This window comes from Eretmochelys imbricata, chromosome 10 (genome assembly GCF_965152235.1).
Source record: "Eretmochelys imbricata isolate rEreImb1 chromosome 10, rEreImb1.hap1, whole genome shotgun sequence".
Classification (NCBI taxonomy): domain Eukaryota; kingdom Metazoa; phylum Chordata; order Testudines; family Cheloniidae; genus Eretmochelys; species Eretmochelys imbricata.
Window position 1 is genome coordinate 70,900,965 of NC_135581.1, and position 27,029 is coordinate 70,927,993.

The 27,029-nt window shown below is 47.5% G+C and overlaps 1 protein-coding gene across 5 annotated transcripts in view; it reads left to right on the top strand.

Moving 5' to 3' along the window:
- NTRK3 (neurotrophic receptor tyrosine kinase 3) overlaps positions 1 to 27,029 on the top strand; it is a 311,454-nt gene that overhangs the window by 220,309 nt on the left and 64,116 nt on the right. The window contains exon 13 of one of the 5 annotated variants that reach the window (XM_077827903.1): positions 1,635 to 1,937. The exons of the other annotated variants lie outside the window; for them this stretch is intronic. Coding sequence (XP_077684029.1) covers positions 1,635 to 1,753 — 119 coding nt within the window. The 3' untranslated portion in view covers positions 1,754 to 1,937. Of the gene's footprint in view, positions 1 to 1,634; positions 1,938 to 27,029 lie in introns of those variants that run through there. 5 annotated transcript variants of the gene reach the window in all.

A 27,029-nucleotide genomic window follows, 5' to 3' on the forward strand; every position in this document is an offset into this window, starting at 1 on the left:
TTGAGTTGTGTAGAGCGGCTAGAGCAGCACTTGCACCCTTCAGGTAGGGCAAAGGTATCCCAGTGATTCCCAGCTGCTGGAACTGTTCAGGAGTAGCTGGTATAGATATATGAGCCTGAGGCAGCATTAATGGTCATTATTGACCAGACTGGCAGCCTGATGGACCTAGGATTAGGAAAGCACGAAAGATGGCCTATAAGCTACTTTTGCACCCTCTTTGCCCAAGCTTCATTGACAGCAACTCAGCGGTAGCTCAGGAACTACCTACCTCCGACGACATCGACCATCCTCGCTCCTGCCCATCTCATTCCATTGTGGCTGCCTCCGTGTTACAGGAATATTATCAATGGGAGTCCACAGAAAGAATTGAAAAATTGGCTTGGCTAGATGACAGTGGAAGGGCAGACACGGGAATTCTTTGCAAGTACCTGCAGGTGTAAGCACCAAAGAGGGAGATACATGGGGCTAGACATCAGAGGGGTAGAACTAAGCAAAGCAAAGTTTAGGATGACCATTGGAAAAGTGTCCTAACAGTGACCCAGAACGTGCCCGCCCAGCCTTGTTCAGATTCACAGGAGAGGGCTCTGGGACAGGAAATCGCCAGGTTTCACCCATGGAGATTCCCCCACATTGTTCCATCAGGAACAGATGAGGTTAGCTCCCCCTAGCGCCTGGAATAGGCCAAACCTGGTGATGGTGGCTCCATTGGAGTCACAGTAGTAGGGACCTTCGGAGGCTGAGCCTGCCCAGGGAGGAAGCACTGTGCAGAAATGACAATCCCAGGCTGCTGGTTTTGCCTGGTAGACACCTTGGGACTGAAGGAGGGATGAAGTAGGCATTCCCTGTCCCACACTCTCTTCCTTCTGACCTGACCAGGGCAGACCCTAGACCCACAGATTACCCTTCCAGGCTGGAAGGAGGCAATCCACGTACAAGTGATCCCCTCAGAGTATAGGCCTTGAGACTGAGGGGACAGGCTGGGCAATAAAATCAATGAGGCTGTGAAAGGTTGTCAGAGGAATAGTAGCGGGAGCTCTTGTGCTTTAGCTTTTCGAAACTAGACTGGGGACACCGCAGCAGGGAGATCCCCCCCCCCACCGCTTCCCCCCACAGGAGATGGACTAGGTGTGAACTAATAGGCCTATACCATCTCTAACTAATGTGAATCTGTTGGGAAAATAGTTCACAGAGCACTTAGAATCATAGAATATCAGAGTTGGAAGGGACCTTAGGAAGTCATCTAGTCCAACCCCCTGCTCAAAGCAGGACCAATCCCCAACTAAATCATCCCAGCCAGGGCTTTGTCAAGCCTGACCTTAAAAACCCCAAAGGAAGGAGATTCCACCACCTCCCTCCTTGTTCTGTCGCACCACCCCTCTTCCCTGTCACAATCATGTACCTCCTGAAGCCTCTGTCTTTCCCTTATGGACTGAGATAGCCAGCTAAGCCCGGCAAAGAGAGGGCAGTTTGACTTTAATTTAACTACAGCCGTTTGCTGGTTATTCGTTTGATTCTTTTTAAATAATTATATGTGTGTCAGTATCTCTCTCTTTTTTTCTAGTTTTGCTCTTTTTTGTTTTTTCGTTTACTTTATTTTGCTTTTTTCTTTTTTCTGTTTTTTGTTTTTCTTTTAGGTTTCAGAGAAATTATGTTGAATCCAATAAGCCTCCCTGGACATTCCAAACCTCTTAACCAAGGCATCTATGTTGAGGATGTCAGTGTTTATTTCAGCAAAGGACGTCATGGCTTTTAAAAACTCCTTAAAGGTCCCTGTTTTGATGCCAAGTTTATAGGCTGTGTCCTCAGAGCGGTGGGAAGCAGTGAGCGTGCTCTGTACGGATCAAGGCCTTCTCCTAGTAGGACTCTGCAGCCCCGTCGGTACACACGTTAAAGCCAACCGAAACATGTGGTTGTCTGTCACCAGATATCAGGGTTGTTCTTTTCCTCCAATAGTCGCTGTGTTTGTTAGATGTTCCTGCAAGGCCCCACAGCCACAATGAGAGCAAATAAAGAAAATTTAAAGCCCAATTTAAAGGAGTCATTCTAATGACACAGTAAATAATTGCACTTTTGCTTGAAACAACCAAACTGATACTGTTAGTCATGTCCTCCTTGCTTGGAGTTCTCCTTGTAAGCTTGTGTCTTCACAACACCCAGCGAATGTCGCCATCACCTTTTCTTGTAGCAACACCATGGGAGGTCTCCCAGGGCGAGCGGAGATGTGGGATCCTGGAAGACACTAATGCAGAGCGAAGACTCTTGGTAAGAACAAAGGAAGCCCTCTGCTCCCAGTTTTTGCACAGAAAATGATGTTGAAAGTGAAGATGGGCAGGAATAAAAATCTTACTTCTCTGACAGGAGAGAATGTGGTTATTTTTGACATACAACTGTCCTAGGAGGCTTTTCTCTTTTGTGTGTGTTAGAACAGCTCTTTGGCGCTGACCATATCATTATTGTGCTTTGGTCTCTCCCTACTGCTGGAATGATGAGCTTTATCTGAGGAGGTTCCTGGACTTCCCACCTGGATGGAACATCAGTGGTGTAGGAGGGTTGGTGACCTTGCCAGGACTAGGGCAGTAAGCCAAGTGAAAAAGCATATCAGACACATGCTGGCCGCAGTCAGTGAACCCATGGGCCTTTTTCCCTCCCCTCCTTCCTCACTGAGGTAGAGATGTAGTGTAATCCAGTCATGTACACAGAACGATCAGCTCAAGGCAGACAAACTGAAGGGGATGAAAAATAAACATTCTGTTGCTTCTTCGGTGGCATAAACAGAAATATTGATCCTGTTCTCTGGTCAATATTTGTATGTTTTTTTTTTCTCTTGCCTTACTCCATCCTCAGCCTCTCAGATGGAAAAATAAAACCTTTGATCCTACCCTCACGAGAAGACGACTGCCTTAACGGCAACTCACAATCTGGACTGGCCTGGGATGGGTCTCTCCTTGGATACTCTGAAGAGAGTGTGTATGGGAAAGGAAGATGTGCTCACAGACACCACTGAAAACCTATAAACATGAGGCAGGTTTTCAAGGAGGAGGATCCAGGTTTGGTCAGATCCCTTTCTGGCAGGAGTTGCAAACTGTGAGCTCCCTCACCAGTCAGTTAACTTGCTTGCCTCCCTCCATGGCCTGAGACGATGTTTAGCATCACCAGCCCTAATAGGTTGCTTTCATTGGGAAGCGAGAAGGTTCCCCCTCAGCCAGCATTGAGCAGAAGTGTAAGAACGGGATGTTCCATTGTCATCCTGCCCTTCACAAGTGTCACGTGTGGAACATTCCTGGAGATTGCAGGAATGTTCTCGAACTCCACACAGGGATGCTCCACTGAACATTCCATTCTCTTGCTTCTTTTAGTGGTTCTCATGCATAAAAATGTGAAGTATAATAGAAGAGAAATGGTGGCAGTTTGTTTTAAATTGATGCATACACATGAAGTGGCAGCTGCATTAGAATTGGGAGAATTCAGTGCGGATCACATAAGGACCCACAACCAAAACTTGAACCGAAGGGTAATATCCCATGAAATTTCCAGCCCAAATTGGAGCAAGAGAGGCGGGAAAAGTACGAGGAGATGACCTGTTGCTTTCATTATTTCCACCTTGATTTTGAAGATTCAGAGAGTTAGGAGACGCTTCACAAAAGCAGCTAACAGCTGGGTGCTTGTCCAAACTGAACTCCCCGTATTCTGAAATTCGCCCATCCCATTTGGGGATGTCTTGTTCAGGATGAACTGCTCAGCCTCGTAGTCCTCTCCCCTTGCACTGCTCAGGGGATTCTGCTCTCAACTGTATGTGTCAGACTTAGAGATATGTGGGCCTGACCCAGAGCCTTGTCTTCAAACGCCCTGTTGGAGGACTGTAGAATTTTGCATCTCAGGCCCATCTCTGCTCAGAAGTTGTCCCCCCGACCGTACGGAAAAATTTAAAACAGTTCTCCCCACTGTGATTGATGTCTCAGTTATTTAAACACCAACTAAAAGTCTCTGGTTCCTCACTGCTGAAAATGACAGCCGGTCGCAGTCATTTGCATTTGGTGGCTTTAAGTAGCAAATCTAAGGATTTTTTTTTTAATTATTGTAAATCATTACCTCATTTCCTGTCAGTGAGAGTCCTCCATCCCCGAGCATTCTTATCTTGCCATAACTATCATCTTGTGCTATGGAAATGGGACAATCCCTTTTTCACGGAGACTATAGGGGTGTTCAATGTCTAGTTTCTTAATAAACACTTTATTTTCTAACGAAACACCTGCATCAGGTCTGTTCTTTGAAGACAAAATAAAGAAAAGGTGAAACTGACGCCTCCCATACTTTACTGCTTAATTATGCGTTCTGGGTACAGGTTTTTGGTTGGGAGGGGAATTTGCTGTTCTGGTGTGAAAAGTGCTCAGCTCTGATGCTTGGCTCTGTCACCCATGTTGGTTGGGAGGCCGGTCTTCTCATAGAACTGCGGCTCTGCTGACTACGTGTCTGAATAGCTAGTGATTTCCAGCCACCCAGCAGCACTTATCTCCAATGATCTCCCTCTCTGGGACACAGCAGGCCAACAGGCAATTTAAGGGCTTACAAAGATGGGCTCCTTTGCTGGAGGACGGAGGAACGAGTGGTGGCGCTTAGCTCATCGTTTTATCTGGGTCTCTGAAGCTTGCCTTAGCTCTACACGTGCATGTGCCAGAGCAGATGTCCCAACAAGGATCCTGCATCCGGAAGAGCTATCCCGTTAAGCTGACAGCTGTGAATGGCGTGTAGAGTGGGGATGAAGGTAACTTTGTTTTACTCGGCCTTTTCCCCATCTTTGTCTAAGACAAATGTCTCAGCTGCCCGAGGGCTTGAGTTGAGACTCTCCATGAACTGTCAGGCTTGGTAAATGGGAGAGATGGTGACAGCTTTGCCTATGAGGCTGTCAGTGGGAGTTGTCATTTTCATAACGCTCTCACCGCCACCACACCAACCTGTCCGTGTCCATGTGTGCGTATGCAAAAGGAGGGGAGGAGCTCCAGAACGGTGCTGGATGGGAGATATTGGAACTGACAGCAGTGGGATGTTGCAGGAGCGGTTTCACTGTAACTCTCCTGAAAAGGCCCGAGGAAGTTCTGATGGTCTCACACTGGCCCCCAGTGAGCAAAATAAGGTTCCATGGTCTGGCATCAGTCTGCCTCTCTCATGTCCTGAGCTGACTTTCAAACACACTCATTGTACGGGCGCCATGAGCAGGTTTCTGCCTGTGCTTCTAATTACAGTATCTCTGTGCCTGGTGAATGGGTGCTGGGTTTGACAGCAAAAAGGTCTTGTTGAGCCCCGGGTGCCCTTCAGGCTCTCTCCCATTCCAGGTCCCGTGCCAGTGTATCTAGAGAGGAGGGGATGTGCTCCTCTGAGGGGAGTGGGCATGATTCACAACCTCAAACAGAGGCTGACCAACTCAATGCTGCACTGGGTGCCATACCCCCAACTTCCCCAAGGCGTGCTGGAAGCATGCAGCCAATGGGAGCTCACCCCAATCTTTCCCTTTGCCCAGTGTGCCAGTACCCTGGTTGGGGTTCACAGATCAGTAATGCTGCCAGCCAGGACCTGATCATCGATTACTGTAGCCTGGCATTATGGCCCAGTTATGGTCAGTCTTCAGTCCACCCGCCTTGCATGTCCATGGAAGCTGATTTCTCCAAGCATCTGAATTCCCATGACCTCAATATATTTTGGAAACTGTGAACCCCAGATAAGCAGGCATAGTTGTGTCTTAGTGCTTGAAAGAAGCAGCAGGGGTTCTCATTGTGCTTGCTGGTGGGTTTGGGGGTTTTTGTACCTGGTGGCGGATCACTAAGACTTGTATTAGGACTTCATGGTTACTGAGACATCAGTCATGTGAGCTAGTGGCCAGGTAAGCTTCTATGTAAAATGAGTCTGGCCAAGACTGAGGTGCATAGGCAGAGCTGTGTGGAACAGGAGAGGGTGGCGCAGGTCAGGACTGCGCTGCTGGCAGAGCATGCTCAGGAAGCTTTCACAGGCACTTGCCTGCACTCTGTCCAGCTCTGTTTCCCCAAACTGCACAGGGCGAGCTCAGAAACTCTGACTACTGTTTTGTTGATCTAGGAGGCCATTCGCACTGATCAGCACGCCATACCAGAGAAACCAATAAAGCTCCTTTCAAGAAAGCCCCACTACTTGCTTCCTTCCCCCATCCCGCCCCTAAGTTCTCCATGCTCCCAGCCTCCTCCTTTGTCCACTGGGCAGGGACAGGGCAAGCTGCAAAGGAACCCCTACCTCTGTCAGCTAACTGCAGTGGAGCATCATCCCTCCATTTCGATTTGTACCCAGTGCAAGCTGCAGATCTCACAAGGTAAGCCCTGGCGTCAGCAGAGGATAAAGAGCCCTCGATACAGCAGTCAAGCTTTAAACACAGGCTTGAAGGAGCCGAGAAAGGAGCGCGCAAAAGAGATCAATGAAGGGCGACTTCATTTTTGTTTAACGCTTTGAACCGTTCCGGCTGTGGCTTAAGTAATGAGCCAAGGAGTCCTTGTTACCTCGATATTTACCGATGCCTCCAGGCGCTGATCAATTGACAGAAAAGTTTAACAAGTCACAGGAAAATGAATGCAGCCACTTTAAAGGGGAAATAGGTTCTCCTTTCCTCTACCCTCCAGCTCTTTGGGCTAACTCTCAAGTTCCACGGCTTTATCCCCTCTTGTCTCTGCATCCTGAGCTCCCAACATATTGTTTAGAGCTTCTGCTCTGCATGTAAATAGACTCCTGCTACGACAATCTCTTTAGTGTTGCCGTGATGGTTAGTGGTACATTAAATTCCCCAGAGTAACCACTTCTCAGTCAGCTGTGTTTTCAACCATCCATGTTCTTATTGAGCTGTACAGAAAATGGTTCATATCCATCCATGATGTAACTCTATTAGCTTTGGTGGCTCTATCCCAAGGATGGATTTGAGCCAATATATGGCCATTTCATTCTGTCAGATGCTCAGATATATATATATATATATATCCTGCTGTATTTTCCACTGCATGCATCCGATGAAGTGGGTTTTAGCCCACGAAAACTTATGCTCAAATAAATTTGTTAGTCTCTAAGGTGCCACAAGTACTCCTGTTCTTTTTGCGGATACAGACTAACACGGCTGCAACTCTGAAACCTGTCAGAAATTTAGGTTACCCTCCTTAGCACTTTCCTTACACAGGAACTGTTCACCATTCAATGCCAGGAAAGAAACAAGTGGCAGGAAGGCCAAGGTAAAGACCTTTCAGAGTTTCAGTTGCCGAGCTTCTCTAGTGTTGCTGGAATCTCAGAATGGGAGATTTATCTCCTGATTAACTGTTTAGTTCTGGATTTCACCAACTTGGATATACCACAAGAGTGGTCTTTACTCATAGGAGTTCGGTATGTTTGCTTCCATCCAGTGAGTGATCTCCTCCTGCTTTTGTTTGAATCACTGGGTGCTTTGCTATTGACTTCACGGGGACCAGGACTCAACTGTAAGCCAGGAAGACTAAAGGCAGAGCAGAAATCTAAAACACCCTGTTAATTGAGTTTTTCCAGGGCTTGATTTGATTTTTGGGTTAAGACTTATTTCAGTTCTTACTTTGAAAAAACTGTTCTCCCACCCTGGTAAATATATGGCAGAGTATTTCCTGGACAAGTAAATATGATGATCTTTCCAGCACTAAAGCAAAATGTCAAGTACAAAGACAATTATTTTTGAACTTTGATATCAGTTTTGAACTAGTAACTGTAACTGCTGACTAATCAGCAGGTGCGAATCCTGGTTGTTCTGAACAAAGCAAGGGAATTCATTGTGAGAGCTGGTTAAATGATTCATTTTGGGATTAGTGACTCATATGCGACCTGATTCTGGTTTCTGAGAACATGGGGTTATTCATAGGGATTTGCCCCATGGTTTCAGTGGATACCTTTCAGCACATTGTGCCTTTTTTCTAGAACAATTTGCTTCAAATATTCATTGTTGTGTTGTGTGATTGGTCCACGGTATTGTTTCTGCTCTCTGATTGGATGACTGAACATTTTTAAACAGGAAAATAGTGAAGATGACCAATGTAAAGGTGCTATTAACAATTACTACTGCTGTACTGGGTCAGTCACTAGCATGGTGTTTCTGTACCGTATATGGGGATGGATATTTCACCCTAGGGATCTGTCTGGGTAGCAGAGCCTACCCACCTGTAGCAAGCAGAAGGAGGCCAGGTCTAATAGTCACCTAACAGCTTGCACTTAAGAGTCATTAAGAGACAATACCAGAGCCAGTAGCCTTAATGGCTCTAGCTGGATCTCTGGGCAGCCCACAAACTGGTCTGAACAAGGGGAGTGAGCAGGACTCATGTACACTTGCTAAAGAACCCAGGAAGACAAAGGGAGGGATGAGTGGTTGATATAGAGACAGTCAGAGACGCTCTCTAGGGGAGTCGCACTCAGACACCGGAGCCTGCCAGCATGGCTGAAGAAGTTAACCCTGGGTTGCCATTACAAGATGGTGGTGGTTGTTTTAACTCATTTTCGTGTAATGCTCTGTTGTAGCTGCTAAGTAAAACCTCTTTGTTTTAAGAGGCTGTTGGTCATTGTATCCCTGGTCAAAGGTTCCCGAAAGGAAGAAAGGTAGGTACCCGAAATCCAGGGTGATCGGCAATTGGTATTATAGGAGAATCACCAGAGTTTACCCTGAGACAGGTAGGGCAAGAGACCTGACACCTGAGGTGGCTGCATTCAGAGAGACTTGAAAGGGGCAGGGGTGCAGCTAGCCCTATAACCATGACACTGGTAGATAACAAAGTTTTGTAACACATTTTTGGATAGAGAATCATTGGTGCTAACAGTTTTGGGGTTTAGGAATATTTTTCTGCATGTCTGTGAGCTGTCCATATACTCATGAGTAATAAGAATCGGAGCCTATGAATGCACCTGAAATCTGTGCTTTTAGTGATAACAACTGTGATTTTTCTATTTTTATTTTTTAACCTTTTTGACCAGCTCTATTAAAGGCAGTGTCAGTCCCGTAGAAACAGAAGTAAAACTAGGGCTGCATGCCACCTGCCCTGATTTTACTGGGGTTATTTCCAAATGAATAAATTAGAATGGTCGCACTCTTTGAGCTGACTAGGTGAGAAATAAAGTGTCTTGCAGCATCTTTTAGGGCCGGCCTGTCATCCTAACAGGACATGTGTTGAATGCATGGTGCTGTATTGCTGCTGGTCTGTGTGTACCGAGCCCTGATCCCTGATGGAAGCCTGGGTGTGGACACTACAGCAATACCACTAGTAAATAATAACAGTGACCACATGCCAATGGTGTGCCGGTGTTCCAAACATCATGACAGGTGAGTTTGTTACGCTGGGCAAACTGTTAAAGGTGGCTTTTCTGCTTGCAACTTCCTGTGTGGTCTTTGTGTCTGGTACGTAAGTGCAGTCAGCGATATTTTGGATCAAGAATGCATTTTGGTTTTGCTGCCATAAGTTTCTGGCAATATTTTGAGGGTCTTTGGAACAGCTGTACATTCGCATAAGCAGATGAAAGCCAATCCTGGATTGATGCTGTGCTATCCAATGCCCCACAGAATGCAGCAGTAACTGCATAGTTGTCTTGTGCTTCCCATTTCCCGATCAATTGGTGCTAGAGAGGTTTGCACATTTTAAAGTGTTCAAGCATAGCGTGTATGCTCAGCAATGCCAGAATAACTCCAAAGATACTCATCCCCCAAAGACACCACATCTGACAGCATGCAGACATTGCAGGCAATTGAGAAAGGAACTCTTTTAAAGAGATAGGTAAGTGTTGAATTTTCACTTTCCAGGAGGCTACTATTTATGACACATTGAGTTCAAATCTGTCTTAAATCGACAGCGAAAGTGAGTTTGGTGGATCTGATCCCAGTGTATAATGGGCATCTGTCAACATCAGACAGCCTCGAAAGAAATTGTCAGTTTCTGCCCAGGAAAGGGTCTGGGACTGCAGTAGCAGAAAGTGCTGCGGGATTGGAACTGTGTGGGGACCCAAATGTGGAACAGTGGGTTGAGGCTGTAGATCAGGATTAAGGTTCATTGGCAAGGCTATTTAGCAGCTCAGGACCGGAATAGCAGAGAATGCTGCAGGTCAGAATTGAGGTACATTGGCAGAGTTGCGTGTGGTGTCCCAAACTATCCAACATGCCTTTGCAGAAGGATAGAAATACAATGTCTAATACTAGGTGGTCCTGCCAGTCCCTGATTTTCATTGGCAATAGAAAAAAACAAAAATGACCTTCATGCTCCTTTTCTTCTGTCTGATCCCAGCCGAGTATGTGTCACAAGACACTTGTACTGGCTGTGTGATTTCCATCTAGCCTGGGGTGTTCTACTTCCTCCTCTGTGAAAAAGAACTTTAAAATGCAAGAATCAGCCTGACTGAGCTGAGAGTCAAGATGTGAACAGGAGGACTGGACCAGATACCTATGGGGGAAAGTAACTGAACCTGCTTCTTGCTCTACCCCATGTGCCTCCTCTGGCAGGACATGGTCAAAAACATGGGAGAAGATGAAAACAACCAAGGTCCAGCAATTCCCCATTCCACATATACACGCCACGTTTGCACTCTCAGGATACCCTCGCTACGTGAACCCAACAGAAGCTCCACACTTATTGCTTAAGAAGAGGGCAACAAGGTCCCTGCCAATGCATCTTGGAGGAAAATTCCATCCCATGCGTAGAGTCAGTTTATCTTGACCCTGTTCATCTGTGAGTGACTCTTGGGAGCTCTATTCTGTTCAGGTTCTTATACCACCTTCATCACCATAGTATCTGAAGCATCTAATCCTGTTTATCTTCTAAGACTCCCCTTCCAGACATCTCCCAAGCTTGAACCCTGTTGGCAAGAGTTTCCCAAATATGTCACAAATTGGAATTGATAGCAGATTTCGGAGAAGTGGAAACTTCTTCTGTCAACAAAGGGGGTCACTTTTAGGAGACAGAGGGAACACCAGCAGCCTGAGATGTGCAACAGCTTGGCCAAAAGCTGGAGAGAAGCCACCATCTTTCTAAGGTAGTATGGACTAAGACCCACAGCATGGGAAACTGTAGTACCCAGCCAGCAAGAGACAGTGGGTATGTCTACACTGCAGTGTAAGCCCAGGGTTAGTGGGACTCAAGTCAGCTGACCTGTATTAGGGAACCCTGGGCTTGAGCATCTACATTGCATTTTAAGGCTATGTTAAAACTTTTTTAACCCATGCTCGAACCTAGGGCTGTGGTGTCCATGCTGCAGTATGCAGACCCAAGTCAAAGTAATCGTATCCCAGTGTCCCTAGTGCCTTGTCCCTCCCCCAAAATATGGTCACTCTAGCCCTAGGACTGTGGTGCACTGTGGGAAAACTTTACTGCCCGCCTTGCATGTTACTAGGAAGCAGCTCGCTTTGCAAAGGGTTTGATCAGTTCACTCTCCATTGCAAACCCAGGAGGCTCTTTGATAGTGTTCTTGCAGATGGGTGATCAGAAAGACGGGTTAATGCTGACCTGGGCTGCTGCTGCTGTTTGCAAAAGGGGTGTCACTTCCATTTTCAATGGAGTGGATTGCAGACTGTTGGGATAGAGAGGACTAAGGAAGTTGTCCCATGGAATTGTGGGATACTTGCGACTGACTAAGCGGGGCTGCACCTACACTGCAAAACAATAGGGTTTGGATCCTGGATCCTGGCTTAACTCAAGCTTGGACGCTCTAGCCCTGCAGGGTCCTGTGACCCTGGATCCAAGTCCTGGGTTAGCACAATTGCAGTTTAGACGCAAGTTGGGTTATGCTCAAACACAGCTTTACGTGCAGTGTAGATGTACCCAGAGTGTGGACTGAAATCTGCCTCACTGGGCTCTTTCATTCCCTTGAAAGCGCTGAAGAATAAGAGAGATCTTGGGGTCGGCCCTCTCAAGCAGAATTACGGGAGTATTCAGCCTTTCTGCTTCCCGCCAGGATCCATGCGTGACACAAGGAAGAGGGGTCTTAGCTTCCAAACCCATCCTTGGCTGAACCCCTCTTTGGGATGAACAGAGTAAGGGATACGTTCTCTGTCTGCTGATTTTCTCCTCTCTTTTGAATGAGGACTGACTCTCCCCATGAGGATTTGGTGCTTCACCATGCTCAGTTCACTGTAATAGAGCAGAGACACCTAATCTGTCTTGGAAGGTCCATCTCCTTCACTGGGACGGCAGATGTTTGGAGTGAGAAGTGAGGTAGATGTTTTTCAGTCATGGTGCAGGGAGTGTATGCATGGGCACATGCTCAGAAAGCAGTAAATATCGCCAGGCTTAGAGGTGATGTTGATTTTCCTAGATCAGGGGCTGGGTTTCGAAAGGAGTGTGATGTAGTAGGCTAGACTGGAAGTCCTGGGTTTTCTTCTCAGCTCTGCCAGTAGATAACCATGTAACCTAGTGGTAAGTCTCTGCTCCTGTGTTTCCTCATTTGTAATAATATGTAGAATGTAATAGTTCTCAACTCCCTCGCAGGGGGAGTCTGTGATGTTCCGGGGTAGATATTTAGAAACTACTGCTGTCCCGTGGGAAAAGAGGGAACACTGTCGATATCGGACACTGGGGAAGCTGTGATGCATCCTTGAGGAGGAGTAACTTGCTGCTGTAATGATTCAGTGGAGATGGGAGATGTTCTTGAGGTTGGGAGAATGTCAGGAGCTAGTTTGTTCCCTGTGCTGCTAACAGACTGAGCTTGAGTCCTCAGTGATGAGCTTTTGAGGCCTGGGGTGCAGGAAGGCAGCTCTGCCCAGCAAATAGCCTGCAATGTCAGAGAAAAAAAATGTCGAACCCCGAGGACTTCTTCCTCCCCTCCTCCACAAAGGGGCGGCCTGGCCGAGGAGGAAAAGAGAGGACCCAGGAGCCACTCAGCACTGCACCAGACTGCCTTACAATCCTCCAAGTACAGATTCTGACTTAGTTCCATGATACTTTTTTTAAAAAGTCCATGAATCATTTATAGCCCAACAGATGAAACCAAGCACCAGAGTTGAAGAAAAGGCAGAGGGTCTCAGGCAGGGAACATTCCATTATGTATTATACTAAATCTTGAGCGGGTAGTACTTTTTGTCTGCCCTCTTAACCTTTACTTTTGGGCTCTCTCTCTTTCTAAAGATAACGCTCTCTGATGTGCTGGCTGTTTCAATTGTATCAAAAAAGCGGCAGCTAATCAGCTGCTTCTCTCGGTGTGATAACCGGCAGCTGGCCTTAGGCAGAGCCCAACAGCATCCCCTAGAGAACAAGCGCAGCAGCAGTGCTGACGTGGAGAGCTCAGCTGTACTGGCTTGGGATGGGGTTAGGATGAGAAGAGGGAGTCTCCAGACTCAGTTATCACCAGGGTGGTATCTGGACAGAAAAGAGTTAACAGAAAAGGATGGAGCTAGGCTGTTCTCAGTGGTGGCAGATGACAGAACAAGGAACAGTGGTCTCAAGTTACAGTGGGGGAGGTCTAGGTTGGATATAAGGAAACACTATTTCACTAGGAGGGTGGTGAAGCACTGGAATGGGTTACCTAGGGAGGTGGTTGAATGTCCATCCTTAGAGGTTTTTAAGGCCTGGCTTGACAAAGCCTTGGTTGGGATGATTTAGTTGGTGCTGGTCCTGCTTTGAGCAGGGGTTTGGACTAGATGACCTCCTGACGTCTCTTCCAACCCTAATATTCTATGAACATTAGAGTGTGTGGTCAGAGCCACAGTGCAAGGATTATTTGACTAAAGGGTTTGCTTTGAGGGACTGGATGGCTCACAAGATTGGTAATGGAGAGGTGGAGGCTTTCACTTCTGGGCTGCCAGTTCCCATGTGGCTCAGGTCAGTTGTGGGTGAAAGCTGTTGCCATCACGTGGCTGCTTGGTGGCCTATATGAACTGAGGTTGTGGATCTCAGCCCAGTTCTTTGTGGGCAGGTGTCCACGTCACAAAACCCACCACTACATTGTTGGAAGGCAGCGGAGGCCAGTGACTGAGTGGGTCATGAAAACTGTGTTGTGGTCTCCCCCAGGTCAGGGATGCAGGGGGAGAAGTTTGTATTGCATTTGTCGTGTCCTGTGGACAAAATGAGGTCTTCCATATGCAGAACTTTCTCCAGCACTTCTCACCAGCATTGAAATTCACACAAACAAAGGATGTTTCTTTTAAAGGTGACCTGAAAAAAAGGACGTTGCTTTTCATTTCTGTTTTGTTTTGCTTCTTTATGATGTTGAGAGAGAGACTGGAAGGTGGGGGTTTTCCTTCAAAACGTGTTTGTTTGCTTTTTCCCCCTCTCCTTGTTCTCCCGCGTTAGAAATTCAGATTGTGTCAGCTCTGGAAGACTCAGTGATGACTGGAGAGGTAGTAAAATGATGCACCACAAGAGCCAAGAGAGGAAAAGCTAAAACCCATTTGCTTTGCATTGGATTTTGTTAACACCTATTTAGTAACAATGCCTGATTAACAGGTGGGATAAATGTCATAGGTTCTGAGACTCAACATCCCTCCATTTCAGTTAGGTTGTGAGGGCTTACAGCAACAAGCTCTGCAACAGCCAGGGAAAAACAGACTTGAAACGCCAGCTATTTCTAAAGTAGAAGAATAACAAAAGGTTTGGCAAAAACCTTTCAGGCCTTCTTGAATCCATCATAACAAAGAAAAAACAGGGTGGGGGCATGCGTATAGGACCAAATTTTCAACTTCCTTTGCAGATCACCTTTAAAAACTCCTAAATGCTGCGTGTGGACTGGAATCCAAGGCAGCAGGCCCAACTGGGTTTGTTACTGAAAAGAACCAAGAAGGGCTAAAACAGAATCCAGGTGAGCTCTGGAAATGGAATGGAAGAGCTGCAGCTGCATTTAGCTGGCTCGCATGGATTCAGTGTTTCATAAAGCCACTTTGCCCTCCTTCTCCAGGCTCCCACAGTGATTGGCTTGAGCACAGGAGAAAGCAATTTAAGGAATGCTCAGAAGACTGCTGGACTCCTTGTTTGTCAATTGCAGATTTACTCTGACCTGTTCCCTCCTATGGAAGTTGGGTGCCAGTGAAAATTCCAGCATCCAGCCTTAGCTGAGGTCTAGGTGCCAGCTTGTTAAGGAAAACAATATTCCTCCTTCCACCAAGATCTTCCTGTGATGCTAAGTGCAACTATGGCAAAAGCACACTACGTTAAACCCGATGAAGCAAAAGTGTACGGACTGGGGGGAGCATGCCATGAGTATACTGAGATATAGTTTTGAAATAAAGTCACAATGTGGAAAATGTGATCTATGGAATGCTCTTGAGTTGATCCCAATCTGGCCTTTCCTGAGACCAGACTCCTTATCACAATGAATATTAAATACTCTTTTGCAGACTAACCTGAGATCCCCTAACTCATTTCACTTTTGAATACCTAATTTCTGCACCTCTATCTAAAGACCAGCCATGTGCAGGGGCAATAGGCACTTACTATCTATTGCTTATTAAGAGGTTTAACAAGCCTTGTTAATTACAGCGTACTCGAGGATTTTCTAGCTTATGAAAACTGTCCCTGTTTGTTTGTGTAATGCTTTAATACTGTAACACTCCAATTAACTGTGTGCACATATGCGTGATCGCAGGGCTTAACATACAGTGGGGATATTAAGGAGACATGGGAAGCCTTTCATATCAACCCTTGCTGCTCCAAAGAAATGTTTCTGTATTTACTGTCCAACATCTCATGTAAATCGGATCACTCCTAAAGCAGAACAATGTAACTCCTGCTAAGCAATACTCTTTTCCATGAGACCCCAGCAAACACAGCACTAGGGTTAGTTTGGGTTTGGTTTTTTTCAAAAATGGCTAATCTACTGAAGTTGCATGAGATGCCCCTTGGAGTGTTTCAGAATTTGTTCTCACCCTGATGCTGATTACTCAGACAATTTGTACCTAAATATCTCCCCTTCTTCTTCGAGTGCTTGCTCATGTCCATTCCATTGTAGGTTTGTGTGCTTGCCACATGCACTGGTGCCAGAAGTTTTTCCCTCAGGGGTATCCGTAGGAGACCATTTCCGGTGCTCTGTGGAGTGGCACCTGTATGTCATGGTATAAGGGGCACCGCCAGCTCCCCCCACCCTCCGTTTCTTCCTACCACCAGTGATGGTGCTGGAACATCTCTTGCTTTGGCAAACCTTCTCATTCTTAATTTGTTGAGACAAACTTTTTTCTGTAAATAGTTAAAAGTTGGTAGTAGTTTCCCTTAGTATAGTTAATTAGTTAGTCCTGAACGGGACTCAGCCTAGGAGCGGGGCATGCCCCGATCCCCAGGCTTCAAACCCTGTGATTGCTTCAAAAAACCGATGCCCATCAGTGATCCTTATAGTAGCTATCTGAGGTGCTTGCCTTTCCTCCCTGCATGGGTCTCTATAACTTTGGACCGTTGGGTCCTCAACACCCTGATGCAGGATTATACCCTCCAGTTTCTTTCTCTCCCCCTCCCACTTGCCTTCCTCGTCCCTCTTTAGGGACCCCTCTCATGAGCAACTGCTTGTGCAGGAGGTTCAGGGCCTTCTGCAAGTGGGGGCCGTGGAGAAAGTCCCTCAGGAATACATGGGCAAGAGATTCTATTCCCGGTACTTTCTAATCCCTAAAGCCAAGGGCAGGGGGTCTAAGACACATTCTGGACCTGCGAGACCTTAACAGATACCTCAAGAAGTTGAAATTCTGCATGTTCTCCCTGGCCTCCATCATTCCCTCCCTGGATCCAGGAGGCTGGTCTGCCGCCCTCGATTTGAAAGATATATGCTTCCATGTATTGATATTCCAGGGGCCCAGAGAATTCCTACGCTTTGCAGCGGATCCCACTCACTGCTAGTTCACGGTGCTCCCGTTTGGCCTGGCTACGGCTCCGAGGGTGTTTACCAAATGCATGGCGGTGGTGGCAGCCTATCTCAGGCGGCGAGGTATCCAGGTTTACCTGTACCTCGACGACTGACTCATCAAGGGCCGCTCCAGGTCTCAGGTCCAGCATGACGTCTTAGTGCTACAGCTCACGTGCCGTGCTCTGGACCTGTTGATAAACGAGGAAAAATCAATATTAGTCCTGGTACAAAGGATAGAATTCATCGGAGTGGTCCTCAACTCAACCTGTGCTAGAGCGTTTCTGCCGCAAGACAGATTCGAGACAATGGTGAGTCTCATTGCCAGCATCTCTACATATCCCCTCACCATGGCCTGGGTCTGCCTCAGGCTGTTGGGCCACATGGCAGCGTGCCCTTGCATCATCCACCATATGATGCTCAGGCTGCGACCCCTCCAATAGTGGCTGTCAACAGTCTATACCCGTCCAGAGACCATCTGGACAAGATCATCACGATTCCACCTAAGGGATTTACCTCCCTGCGGTGGTGGTCCAATCCGGGGACTGTCCTGGAAGGAGTTCAGTTTGAGAGTACCCAACCCTTGGTATCTCTGATACCGGATGCCTCCGACCTCAGTTGGCAAGCACCTCTCTGCACGTTGCGGACCCAAGGGACATGGTCTCCAGAGGAGCTGACATTGCACATAAACGTCAGGGAGCTCAGGGCAGACCGCCTATCCTGCAGAGTCTTCCTGCCACACCTCTGCTGTCAAAGCATACAGATACTCAAGGACAACACAGCCTCAATGTTTTACATCAACAGGCAAGGGGGAGCTCGCTCATCGGCCCTCTGTCAGGAAGCGCTCCATTTGTGGGACTTTTGCATCCAGCACGGCATCAACCTGGAGGCGTCACACCTCCCCGGCATCCAGAATGCGCTGGCAGATCACCTCAGTAGGTCCTCCACCCGGAGGTCATCTAGGTACTCTTCCAAAGGTGGGGAGCTCCCCGAGTGGACCTGTTTGCCACCAGACAGAACAGGAAGTGCCAGCACTTCTGCTCTCTGCAGGGCCTAGGCAGGGACTCCCTCTCCGATGCCTTCTTTCTGTCGTGGGAGGGGGATCTGATGTACGCATTCCCGCCAATTCCGCTGGTCAGCAGGGTCCAGGCAAAAGTCAAAAGAGACAAGGCAAGGGTCATCATAATTGCCCCGGTGTGGCGTCACCAGCACTGGTTCGGCATGCTCATGAACCTGACCGTGGCGCCCCCATGGCCACTGCCCAGCTGTCCGGATCTCCTCTCGCAAGACCCATGGGCAGCTCCTGCACCTGAATCTACCCACCTTACACTTCACGGGTTGGTTTTGCTGAGTGGCTGAACCTGGAGGAAAGGGCCTGCTGCAGCCAGGTACAGCAGGTCCTCTTGGAAAGCAGAAAGCTCTCCACCAGAACGACTTACCTGGCAAAGTGGAAGCGATTCTCCTGCAGGGTGGAGGAGCGTGGCATCTCCCCAGCACTGTCATCTGTGCAGTCCTGCTCCACCTTAAGCAACGAGGTCTCGTGCTTTCCTCCATCAAGGTGCATTTGGCAGCCATATTGGCTTTCCACCAGCAGGTCCAGGGCAAATCGGTGTTTTCACATGACATAATCCATCCGGTTTCTGAAAGGACTAGAGCGGCTCTTCCCACCTGTCCAGGACCCAATTCCACAATGGGACTTCAGCCTCATCCTCTCAAGGCTCACTGGGCCTCCCTTTGAGCCACTGGCCTCCTGCTCCCTTTGACATCTGTCATGGAAAGTAGCTTTCCTTGTAGCCATTATCTCAGCGAGGCAAGTCTCCGAGATTAAAGCCCTGACTTCGGAGCCCACTTACACAGTTTTCTACAAGGACAAAGTCCAGATGCGACCCCACCTGACGTTCCTGCCCAAGGTGGTGTCCCACTTCCACATAAAACAGGATATCTTTCTCCCGGTTCTCTGTCCAAAGCGACACTCAACTGTGGAGGAGAGGCGTCTGCATACTTTGGATGTCCGGTGCGGCCTAGCCTGGAGCACACCAAGACCTTCCGCAAGTTGACCCAACTGTTTATTGCAACCGCAGACAGGATGAAAGGCCTACCAGTGTCCTCACAGAGGATCTCTAACTGGATCACATCATGCATCCTGACCTCTTATGAATTGGCATGGACTAAGCCGCCACCTATTCTAAAGGCCCACTCAAGCAGGGCACAAGCATCCTTGGCGGCCTTCCTAGCACACGTCCCTATCCAGGTCATCTGCAGGGCCGCCACATGGTCATCAGTACGAAGGTTCACGATGCATGACGCCATCACCTAGCAGGCCAGAGATAATGCTGGATTCGGCAGAGCTGTGTTGCAATCGACACATCCATGAACTCCTACCTGCCTCTGGTGGTACTGCTTGGGAGTCACCTAATGTGGAATGGACATGAGCAAGCACTCGAAGAAGAAAAGACAATTACCTGTTTTGTAACTGGTGTTCTTCAAGATGTTAAAAGTAACAAGAAGGGTTTCTTCAGGTATGTTCGCAACAAGAAGAAAGCCAAGGAAAGTGTGGGCCCCTTAATGAATGAGGGAGGCAACCTAGTGACAGAGGATGTGGAAAAAGCTAATGTACTCAATGCTTTTTTTGCCTCTGTCTTCACGAACAAGGTCAGCTCCCAGACTGCTGTGCTGGGCATCACAACATGGGGAATAGATGGCCAGCCCTCTGTGGAGAAAGAGGTGGTTAGGGACTATTTAGAAAAGCTGGACGTGCACAAGTCCATGGGGCCGGACGAGTTGCATCCGAGAGTGCTAAAGGAATTGGCGGCTGTGATTGCAGAGCCATTGGCCATTATCTTTGAAAACTCGTGGTGAAAGGGGGAAGTCCCGGATGACTGGAAAAAGGCTAATGTAGTGCCAATCTTTAAAAAAAGGGAAGAAGGAGGATCCTGGGAACTACAGGCCAGTCAGCCTCACTTCAGTCCCCGGAAAAATCATGGAGCAGGTCCTCAAAGAATCAATCCTGAAGCACTTACATGAGAGGAAAGTGATCAGGAACAGTCAGCATGGATTCACCAAGGGAAGGTCATGCCTGACTAATCTAATCGCCTTCTATGATGAGATTACTGGTTCTGTGGATGAAGGGAAAGCAGTGGATGTATTGTATCTTGACTTTAGCAAAGCTTTTGACACGGTCTCCCACAGTATTCTTGTCAGCAAGTTAAAGAAGTATGGGCTGGATGAATGCACTATAAGGTGGGTAGAAAGTTGGCTAGATTGTCGGGCTCAACGGGTAGTGATCAATGGCTCCATGTCTAGTTGGCAGCCGGTGTCAAGTGGAGTGCCCCAGGGGTCGGTCCAGGGGCCGGTTTTCTTCAATATCTTCATAAATGATCTGGAGGATGATGTGGATTGCACTCTCAGCAAATTTGCGGATGATACTAAACTGGGAGGAGTGGTAGATACGCTGGAGGGTAGGGATAGGATACAGAGGGACCTAGACAAATTGGAGGATTGGGCCAAAAGAAATCTGATGAGGTTCAATAAGGATAAGTGCAGGGTCCTGCACTTAGGACGGAAGAACCCAGTGCACAGCTACAGACTAAGGAACCGAATGGCTAGGCAGCAGTTCTGCGGAAAAGGACCTAGGGGTGACAGTGGACGAGAAGCTGGATATGAGTCAGCAGTGTGCCCTTGTTGCCAAGAAGGCCAATGGCATTTTGGGATGTATAAGTAGGGGCATAGCGAGCAGATCAAGGGACGTGATCGTCCCCCTCTATTTGACATTGGTGAGGCCTCATCTGGAGTATTGTGTCCAGTTTTGGGCCCCACACTACAAGAAGGATGTGGATAAATTGGAAAGAGTCCAGCAAAGGGCAACAAAAATGATTAGGAGTCTGGAACACATGAGTTATGAGGAGAGGCTGAGGGAACTGGGATTGTTCAGTCTGCGGAAGAGAAGAATGAGGGGGTATTTGATAGCTGCTTTCAACTACCTGAGAGGTGGTTCCAGAGAGGATGGTTCTAGACTATTCTCAGTGGTGGAAGAGGATAGGACAAGGAGTAATGGTCTCAAGTTGCAGTGGGGGAGGTTTAGGTTGGATATTAGGAAAAACTTTTTCACTAGGAGGGTGGTGAAACACTGGAATGCGTTACCTAGGGAGGTGGTGGAATCTCCTTCCTTAGAAGTTTTTAAGGTCAAGCTTGACAAAGCCCTGGCTGGGATGATTTAATTGGGGATGGGTCCTGCTTTTGAGCAGGGGGTTGGACTAGATGACCTCCTGAGGTCCCTTCCAACCCTGATATTCTATGATTCTATGATTCTATGTGTTGCTCATGTCCATTCCATGACCCACCCTCCTTCCCCACTGTCGATGTTTCCGGCAAGAAGGAACTGAGGGTGGGGGGAAGCTGGCAGCGCCCCTTATACCATGCCATATGGGCACCACTCCAGAGGCACCAGAGCCGGTCCCCTATGGATACCACTGAGGGAAAAACTTCCGGCACCAGTGCGTGTGGTGAGCATATGCAAATGAGCAGCGTATCTTGAAGAACATCAGTTGTGAAACAGGTAACTGTCTTTTCTTTCCTCCTCTTTCTTGATTCACTTGGAGAGGCCACAGGTCAGAGTTTGTGGCTGCCTGGCAGATTTTCTTGAGATGTTTATCCTTGTTTATAAAGCGCCTGGCGCAGGGTTGATGGCACGTAAATAATAAATGAAGGTAATGTCACAAACTGTTGATTGTACCGTAAGTGCAGAAACTGGACTGGAGCAGGCAGCTGAAGGTAAAGGTAAAAGCTTCCTTCCATGCACAAACATTGCAGCAAAGGGGAAAGAATGTTACGGGGGAGAGGGAATAGCAGTTTAAGGGAAATTCACCAGCTATGATAAATGCAATTGAAATTGAAGAGTAGCTAGGCGCCAATGATTATATTCTCCTCAGGACTGAAATGCTGAGGAGGGTCTGCAGAAAGGGCAGCCACACAAAAACACTGGCCTTTAGGAAAGCAGACTTTAGAGGAATGCAAAATGAGTTAAAGAAAACTGGCTGGAATTCAATGCTGCCTGGGAAATCCACAGTGGGGGAGTGGGAAGTATTTAAGATACAGTTGGGAAGGCTGCACTCAAAATTCATTCCAGTAAAATAAAAAGAGCTGAAAGGGCTGACAAAAACCAGCCTAGCTAAGCAGGGAGATAAAGAGATCAAGAGAGGGCACTGATGAAATACACAGTGAAACTGTGTGGGAGGAAGACTGGGAGTTAGCCAAACAAAGAGGCAGTGGAAAGAGGAGAAAATGGAGGACCAGGCAGAAGCAGCATGCAAGACAGTTCAGGAAGCATTTCAAACAGCAATACCTTCTTCACAAATATAGCTGTGAGAGACAAAGAAACCTTTGGGAAGTTGGTGAGGAGGAGAATTTATCTTGGAGTTGAGGAGAATGGAGAGCTTATATCAGCAGTGCGGACAGTGGAGAACTTATATCAGTGATAAAGAAAAAGAAGCATTGTCAAACAGTTTTCATTTACCAAAATATCATTCATCTTTACAGAGGATGAAGGGAAAGGGCTGCCAAACTTGAGGATCCATTTCTCATGAGCACTGGACAAGGGAATATACTGTTTAGACAACAGGCTCCGATAACACACGCACTCATAAGTGAACACGGCAATAACTGAACCTCTAACTGACGTTTTTAAAAGCTCATTGGATTTGGGACAGATTCGCCAGGATTGGAAGGTGGCAAACATAGTGCCTCCTCGTTTGTCTTAACACCAGTGAGCTGAACGTGTTCTGCAGAAACTCTTGGAAATCATCTTAAAGGACGTGTTGGAAAAACACATTGGTGTGAAGGCCAGACTAGCATGAGTCGGAGCGTTGGGAGATCACGCTTAACTAGTCTGCAGGCATTCTCTGAGGATCTAACTGCCATGATAGATAAGGGAAATTTAGTGGATGTAGTATACTTAGATTTTCAGCAAGTATTTGACAGGGTTCCACATCAGAGATTGATGGTTGAGGTTAGGAGTCTTAGAGTAGGATTTTAAAATAGGAGGCTGGATAGAAAGCTGGCTTAAGAGCAAGAGACAAAACTGAGCCATTGCTGGAAACTATTCCAGCTGGAAAGAGGTCAAAAGTGTAATATCCCAGGGCTCATTTAAGCACCTCTGTTGTTCATAAGCGGTATTCATGTTTTGCATGGAGGGTACTGATAGCAAGGGGCCAGATTTATCCCTGCCGTAATTCCATTGGCTTTATTGATGTTTCACCAATGCTAACTCTGTGGTAAGATCTCCAAGTGTGCACAGTGGCAAACTGGATACTGGGCTGTGTTGGGAAAAAGGAGGTACTGGGAGGGAGTAAGGTACTTCTTGGACTCCGTCTGAATACTGTGTGCCATGCTGAGAATAGTCCTACAGGAAGGAGGTTTTTAGGAACCTCAGAGGATGCGATGTGGGCAAGAGAGAGGATACCATGAAAGGATGAGTGAAGCAGTTCAGATAACCTGAGACTCTCTGCCCCTCTGAACCTCTTCCCAGGACAGAACCCATGACTTAAGAGTATAATAGGAGTAAAAATCAGGGTCATTGACTTATACTGTAGTGATGAACATAGCATAGGCAGGTAGAGCATGAGATTAGATTAGCAAAAATCGGCCCCTGATTTACTGTTCCTAGGACTTCAATTCAAACATTGTGAGAAAACAGATAGCATGTAAACTTCTGTCCAAGCAACTTAAATGAGATTGGTCCCTGACTGATGAGGAAGGACAGCAAATGAGATTGTGGTGAGCCCGTTTCTACAGTATGCGGCCCATGGTTGGCTTCTTAACACCAGTTAAAGGGGTAGCTCTCACACATTAATCTAAAAATTGGCATCACCAGCTTCTGCAGGCTACAATGAAGTACTTTCTGGTGCATGGGGTCCCTTTTATGTCTCTTCAGCTCCTTCCCTGTCTTAGCTCACGGCAAAACTTGCCCCACAAGGACTCACCATCCTTCTTTCCGTTAACACTGTCCTTGCTGTAGACCTTTCAGCTGAAGGTCTGATTAGATTCTCCCCCCGTGTCCTCCACGGTACATGTCCACAATACCCACGTAACATCCACTCATCACACTCACAGCCCATTTAGAGTCTCAGCCGCTGTAATTCATTGTGTCCCGCGGGGTAACCAACAATACAGAATATGTTCTTCATTCTTGCCCTGGAGTTTAAGAAGAACCAAAAGGGCAGTTTCCATGGTGCAGATGATAGAAAGAATAAGTTGTTGTTTTCTTGCAATGAAAGTGATATTTCTCTCTGAAAATTTGGGCTCTGCAGGGTGGTTCTGGTGAAACAAGAGCCACCAGTGATGGAAAACAGAGTCAGCCCATAGATCTATTTTTTTTATCCAGCATTCCAAAGTGTGCTGGGAGCCTCACAGACCAAGAGCAGGGCAGGTCCCCACATGCAGTCTAAATGAAAGTGGGACATTAGAGGTGAATACAAAAAATACAAATGGGTAGGGAAAAGAAGGACAGGGGCCCAAGAAGATTGTGTGATTCCTTAAATAGTTCTCCAGGCGTAGCAGTAGATCAATGGCCATCCACATGTCTGAGGCCTTTTCCAGACAGAACTTGTTGAGGTTCTAAAGGGTACATCTCTGCCAAGGGGGGGGGTGATTTTGGCAAGTGGGGGCACCTCGCTCTTCCCCAGCCTTTGACAGCTCTTCGAGTTGGGGGTGGAGGGAGAGTCCTCAAGCCAGTCCCAGATCCACATGGCTAAGTGAGAAGCAGCTGCTAGCCCCATCACATCTCTCCCTATTCGTCCCAGTAAAATTTGCAGCCTAATAACTGTCCCTGAAATAGCCAAGCCACAGCAATTTTAGACCATTGTGCCGCAAAGGCAGGAGGAAATTTCTCACGCTACTCCTCCTTTGGGGGCTTCTTGCAGCAAGAAGAGTGGCTGAGATTAAAGGGATTGGGGTGTTGTTGACCCAAGTATGAAGGAAGCCAAGGAAACCTCAGACAGAGAGAAAGGAGGAGACAGGCCTGTTTGGGACATAAGAAAAACATGAGTCCGAAAGGACACCTCATCAGGCCCTAGACTAGAGTATGCCTCCGGTATCAACTGCTTGAGAGCAGGGATAAGGGGGGTAGGGAAGAGAAGGGGAGAGATGGAAATTGGGCAAGTCAGAGGGAGAGACATTCTAATGAAACCATAACATGAGCCTGAGATCTGTCTTTCAGCACCTCATGTTTTCACTCCATATGGCTTCATTTCTGGAATTTTCTTGTTCCATGAGCTTGGCTGGGTTAGTTGCTCCTTTAGCACCAGCTAGAGCAAGCTTTCTGTAGGAAAATAGCCCGGCATGGAGAAGGAGAAGGAGACAGGTACTCAGAAACCTCCAGGAGCCCGTAGTGGAAAATACTAGGTTCTGTCAAGACTTGTCCTTATAATTTGTGGTCACAGTGAGCCATACAAGAATCTGAGGCATCTCTGAACTGTGTGGAACTGTGTCTGGAAAGCTCAAAAGAACAAGCTTTCTCTCACCAGATTGCCACTACTTCCTGCTTCAGGTCAGGCCAGGAATTCTGGGAGAACAGGTTTTTGCATGGTCTTCCGGCACTTCCACCTCTGGAAGGCACCAGGAAGTGTGGAGGGAGCAGTGAAAGTAAAATGTAGTTTTTAAAAAAAATTAGCCAAAAATGTTGACCTTCTAAAAAGTTTGAAGTTTATTTGAGTTTTGGCCAAAGTTCAGTTGTTTCTTGTTCTACCCAAAGCCCTTTCACTCACCCTGTTTATAATCTGTGAGATGAACAAGTCTGTGTTCAGTCACCTCCAGACCACACAACTTGGCTAGATTCCCACCTCGCTCCGAATCGTCACCCACCTTCCAGTTATCCCTTTGCCTATGGATTCCATCATCAGTCAGCAGCATGGATACAGCAAGCCCTGCTTAGCAGCCCCCCTGCTACACTATTGAGTGTCTCTGGGAAGTCGTGCTGCGTGATGTGCTCTTGGGCTCCAAATGGTGCTGGCAGACTAAGAGCAGAAGTCACCAGGAAGATCAGGGAAAGTAGGGCCAGATTAAGGCATAAGCACTGTAGGCCCATTTTTAGGACCCCCGTTTCTGGAGTCAGGGATTGAACTGGACTCTTAGCTTTCATTTTTAAAAAATGTGTGATTTGAGCCACCATAGTTACAAGGAAAAGTTTGAAAATGTGTAACGTATGCAGAGATATCTGCCTGAGTCTGCAGACAGCCTGAAGCAATAGCCCTGAGAGGGATGAACTGCCCCATGCATCTCAATGGGATGTTAACTCCAAGACCCATTGCCCAGGGCAGGGGCTGCCAACACTACGCCAGCAGAGGATACTTTGTCCTACAGAAGAGTACAATGGATCTGTCCATCCCACCCATCCAAGCATATAAATCCTAGTTGCTGGGGTAAGTACTGGGGGGACCCCCTGCTGCTGGTACTTGCTGCAGCCCCTAAGTCTGGAATGTGGGGGGCCATATCATTGACATGCCAACTGTGGATTGAGGCCATGGCATGGTCCAGGGACAAGGGTGGGGCAGACTCCTGGAAGGATGTTGGGAGCCCCGGACTCTGCTGCTGACTCCAGAGCAGGGTCGCGTGCAGGAACAAGGTCAGGGGTGTGACCAGTTGGGGCGCCGAGTCGTGATGTGCACTGCATAATCCAGTCCTGAGTGAAACTCATGCTGGGGGGAGCTAGAGAAGCCAAACTTTAGCTGTTGCTAAAGGAGAAGTTTCAGGTTGGATTTTTCAAAAGCCAGTCCCACTCCCACCAAGGATCCAAGTACCAGGAGCTCTGCTATGGCGTTATGGTACCTGTGTGCCTCTCTGTGTCATTCAGAAGAGGCTGTGAGAGGGTATGTGCACCATCCACCATTGGAATAAAGCCTGGGATAGTCACTGTCCCCGTGTGGCTAAAGATGAATGGTTTTCCCAAGAGAATTCTTCTCAGGCAACAGTAAGTCTTAGTACCTGTATTCTGGGAGGGCCAGTCTAGCTGTATAGTCTAAGGGTCTATCTGTAGCAGCCAGCAGCATAGTGTCTACATGCCAGAATTATATGGTGCTTTCATTACTCGAAACGTAAAGTGCTGGAGTGGTTGAGGTTTTGGGGTGCTGGGGAGGGGGAAGGCAAAGAGAGCATGGAAAACCTCAGTGCCAGAAGGTAATGCAATCCATGTTCCTGGGGAGAGCGGACGTCCCAGAAGCTTTGAGCCTTCT